The following is a 4,538-nucleotide window of genomic DNA, read 5'->3' on the forward strand; positions in this document are numbered from 1 at the left end:
AGAGAGAGAGAGAGAGATACTTTAAAAAAAAAAAAACCCTTTTATCTCAATTTAAGGTAAACAAGATAAATTATATGAAAGTGCTTCGTGTTTTGCCTATCATAAAGTAGTTGCTTGATTATTGTAGAATCTGAAATGGAAAACCTGATTCCCTGCTCTCATGAAATATACAGTCACTCTAAGGAAGAAACTATAAAGATTATGAGCTAAGATTTTTGTCTACAACAAAACTACTTGCTCTGCTCTGTATTTTATGACCAGATTTTCTCACACACTAGCATTAAGACTTGCAGTCTGGTAGTTTAGAAGAGGGTCGATATCTGACACTACAAGGTGTATGCACAAACCCTGTGGGGGTGATTATGAACATAGCAATATGGGCAGGGTGCAGTGGCTCATGCCTGTAATTCTAGCACTTTGGGAGGCTGAGGCAGGTAGATCACTTGAGGTAAAGAGTTCAAGACCAGCCTGACCAACATGGTGAAACCCCATCTCTACTAAAAAAACAAAAATTAGCTGGACGTAGTGGTGGGCACCTGTAATCCCATCTACTTGGGAGGCTGAGGCAGGAGAATTGCTTGATCCCAGGAGACAGAGGTTGCAGTGAGCTGAGTTTGTGCCACTGCACGCCAGCTTGGGGAACAGAGCAAAAACTCCATCTCAAAAAAAGGAAAAAAAAAAAAAAAAAGAACATTAGCAGTATGTTAAAATCGTATTCTTTCTAGCCCAGTTCCTTAGGTGCTGATAAAACTGTTATCAGTTCCCAAAGTGAGAGTGAGTTTGTCCCATGTGCAGAGTTTCTGAGCTAAATTATTTCAGAGAACCCATTCCATGACTCCTATCTCTTGGCCAGATCCAAGATATTAAAGTATGGAGAGTAGGGAAGATTGGAGAAGGATTTTTCCGAATCTATCATGTCATGAGTTCCTGTTTCCCAAGTAATTCTACCTCTCTTACCTAAAGCCTTATGAGGGGTTTCCAGGGAATCACCTAGAGAGCTTTGAAGTTTGTTCCCTAAAAGTTGGGAAACACAGAGGACTGGTGTTGGGTAGCTTTTCTCTTTGAGCTTGTGGAGACAAAGGATGGGTATGATAATCTCTTAAGAACCATGTAGTTGAGAGATGAGTTATCTTGGGCTCTGCTCAAGGAGGCCTAGAAGCAGCAAGAAACTAGAAGAGAATGCCAGATTCTTCAGGGCTGATGAAGGAGTATCAAGTGATCCCCTAGAAAAGAAAGGCATCAGCCTAGGTCCAGGGAACTGCAGAACAGAGGTCCCTAGCAATGGCAAGCTCCAAAGAGAAAGAATCAGCATTAGACATTTGCCAAGCCAGGACTCTGAAGCCACCCAGCCAAGTATGAGCTGTCCTGTGGCCCTTCACCTTTCTCCTACAAATGGAGAGGGAAATGAGCAAAAAGAGGAAACTGGCCTCCAAAGACAGTGGTATCCATTAGCTACAGACCTCACCCATAGAGGGGGAGGAGAAGCCCTGCTTTTGAATGAAGATTAAAGGACTGATTAACATTAAGACAGGACAGTATACCTACTAAATTGAGACTGTTTATGCCCCACAGTGAAGACTGACTATCACCTTAGAGTGAGCAAAAACAGCATTGAGCCTGCTGTGTATTCATCCAAGGAAGGGCAAAGGAAAAGCTTCTTTGAGTGCAAAAAGCTTAAAGTAGAAATGGAAGACCAAAATTAAAGTTGCATTTTATTGTCATGAGTCATGTTTGTTCAACCTACCATTTGCAAATACAACTATGTTTTGAAAATCGGAGGCCCATTCCTTCCACCTCTGCTGCCACTGTCACCACCACTGCTGCCACTGCCACCTCCCGGGAAGAAAGGAAGCGGGAGAGGAGCCCAAGTCGTCTGTCACCCAAGCCCTCCAGCTGCAGCACCCCAAAGAGTTTAAGATGTTTGCCCGCACCAAGCTCACCTGCACCCCTGCTCTGAAGTTCTATCTTAAACTCCATAGAGTTGCATACAGACCAATTTTTGCATCAGTGTTATCTCCACCAGAGGCAAGGACTGGAGAGGGCCCTGCGGTATTTAATGGGGCCCAGAATGGTGTGTCTCAACTAATCCAAAGGGAGTTTCAAACCAGTGCAATCAGCAGAGACATCGAGACTGATGCCAAATGTATCAGTGTAGGCGCTGCAACAGTAGGAGTGGCTGATTTTGGTGCTGGCATTGGAACAGTCTTTGGCAGCCTTACCATTGGTTGTGCCAGAAACCAGCCTTACCATTGGTTCTACCCTTCACTGAGGTAGCAGCTGTTCTCATATGCTATCCTGGGATTTGCCTTGTCTGAACTTATGGGTCTCTTTTGGTTGATGGTTGCTTTCTTGATTTTCTTTGCCATGTAATAAATTACTGCTTGACATGTGGGCATCCATATTAATTGTGGATGTAATTTGGTGTATCTTACTGTGATCCCAAAAACTATAGTGTTGATGTCATGGAAATGTACGTTATTTCTGAGTCATTTCATTAAAGATGAAAACAACAAAGAAAGAAAGGAGAGAAAAAAGAAAGAAGGGAGGGAGGGAGGAAGGAAAGAAGGAAATAAAAAAACCTTGGTAGATTTAAACTAGCATTTGCAAGTGACAGGTCAGCTATGACTTTTTCTCCAAAATGAAGAATGTGATCTGATCCTTGGCATACCACAGGTGCTCAGTAAATGCTAATTTATACTGAAGATGGATCTTCTCTGAGTTGTTGAGAGAAACTACGGAATTTTTTTCCTAGACTTATTTTAAAATAAAAACATTTAAATGTGAACTTACGTGTGTTTCACCAGTTCAGACCTCAGTTTACTTATACTTGGCCTACTTTCTTTTTTTTTTTGAGACAGAGTCTCTGTCGCCAGGCGCCAGGCTGGAGTGTAGTGGCACAATCTCAGCTCGCTGTAACCTCCGCCTCCTGGGCTCAAGCAATTCTCCTGCCTCAGCCTCCCGAGCAGCTGGGACTACAGGCGTGTGCCACCACGCCCAGCTAATTTTTGTATTTTTAGTAGAGACGGGGTTTCACCATGTTGGCCAGGATGGTCTCAATCTCTTTACCTCGTGATCTTCCCACCTCAGCCTCCCAAAGTGCTGGGATTACAGGCTTGAGCCACCGCGCCTGGCCTACTTGGCCTATTTTCACAATGAATTCTAGGCCCATTTATATAGATTTAGACTGGCCTAGAAGCCAGAGGATGAGATGGGCAGAAGAGCTCTCAAAGCCCTTTCCAGCCAAGAAGGACATTTGTTAGAAAACTCCAGACTTACATCAGATTTGAGCCATCACCATCTGTGAAGCCTCTGATGATTGGCCCAATTGATCTCAGTATATTCGGCATGCAAAAAGCTTCAGCTTACCTCTGCAGCTCTGAAAATTATGGCATTGCTTTTCCAGTTGTCTGCAGTAGTGAAAATAATGGGAAATAGGGATGTAAAAGCGAGTAACGTCATAGCCTCAGATGTCTTATTTTTGCCTCTAGTTCTTCATGACTTTCAAGGAAATTCATTAAGTTTTCAAGTGATACAATTGTATCCTAAGTAAATCTATGAGAATGTTAAATGTAGTGAGAGTGTGGCTCATCATTATTTAATTTTATTTATTTATTTATTTATTTATTTATTTATTTATTTATTTGAGATGAAGTCTTGCTCCATTGCCCAGGCTGCAGTGTAGTGGTACGATCTTAGCTAACTGTAGCCTCTGCCTTCTGGGTTCAAGCAATTCTCTTGCCTCAGCCTCCTGAGTAGCCGGGATTATAGGTGGCTGCCACCATGCCTGGGTAATCTTTGTATTTTTGGTAGAGACAGGGTTTCACCATGTTGGCAGGGCTGGTCTTGAACTCCTGACCTCAAGTGATCCACACATCTTGACCTCCCAAAGTGCTAAGATTGTAAGTATGTGCCACCGCGCTCCACCTCATTATTTTTATTTAAATATAGTGATAATGAGCCACATGTTACATACTGAAAAGCTTGACCTTAATCTCTGAGGGTCTCATAATTCTATCTTAAATGATCATTTCTCCTTGAAAGTGAGGGGAAAATGTGCTAAATAATGGCATACTTGCTCACCATGTTCACTATTTCAGTCCCCCATTCCTCCTTTTTACATTATTTTCTTTCTATTTCTTACAGATCGAAAAGCCTAGAAAATCATCCAAACAGCATGACTATGGTAGGTCACCTTGGTGATCATGATAAAGAATCTTACATTTCCACGTAATTTGACAATAACACAAGATTAAATACGAGTTCCTGAAGTCACATTTCCATACTGTGCAACCTAGCCTTCCCTGCGTCCTCAAATGAGGGCTGGTGCTGTAATTGGAAGCCCCTCCCTCTAACCTTGTAGGGCTCCCGTCACTCCATGCCACTACTACTGCTTCATTTTAAGACCCTGTTATTTCTTGTCTGACCTTTTGCACTTACCTCCTAATGGGAGTTTCTGCTTCTAGTTTTGGTCTCTCTCATGCCATCCTCCAGGCAGTAGACAGAGTGATCATTCAAAAGCAAAATATTGTCATGCCCCT

At 42.6% G+C, this 4,538-nt stretch overlaps 2 protein-coding genes across 4 annotated transcripts in view; both read left to right on the top strand.

Moving 5' to 3' along the window:
* CAGE1 (cancer antigen 1) overlaps nt 1-4,278 on the top strand; it is a 54,436-nt gene extending 50,158 nt beyond the window's left edge. For all 3 annotated transcript variants that reach the window (XM_017526748.2, XM_017526745.2, XM_017526747.2), the window contains one exon: nt 4,144-4,278. In XM_017526748.2, coding sequence (XP_017382237.1) covers nt 4,144-4,231 — 88 coding nt within the window. In that variant the 3' untranslated portion in view covers nt 4,232-4,278. The remainder of the gene's footprint in view (nt 1-4,143) is intronic.
* On the top strand, nt 642-2,399 carry LOC119470894 (ATP synthase F(0) complex subunit C3, mitochondrial-like). Its single transcript, XM_037737865.1, has one exon. The coding sequence runs from the start codon at nt 1,918-1,920 to the stop codon at nt 2,272-2,274; it is 357 nt and encodes a 118-aa protein (XP_037593793.1). The 5' UTR covers nt 642-1,917; the 3' UTR covers nt 2,275-2,399.
* Nucleotides 4,279-4,538: the final 260 nt, after the last annotated feature.

This window comes from Cebus imitator, unplaced genomic scaffold, assembly GCF_001604975.1.
Source record: "Cebus imitator isolate Cc_AM_T3 unplaced genomic scaffold, Cebus_imitator-1.0 Scaffold43, whole genome shotgun sequence".
NCBI classification, from domain to species: domain Eukaryota; kingdom Metazoa; phylum Chordata; class Mammalia; order Primates; family Cebidae; genus Cebus; species Cebus imitator.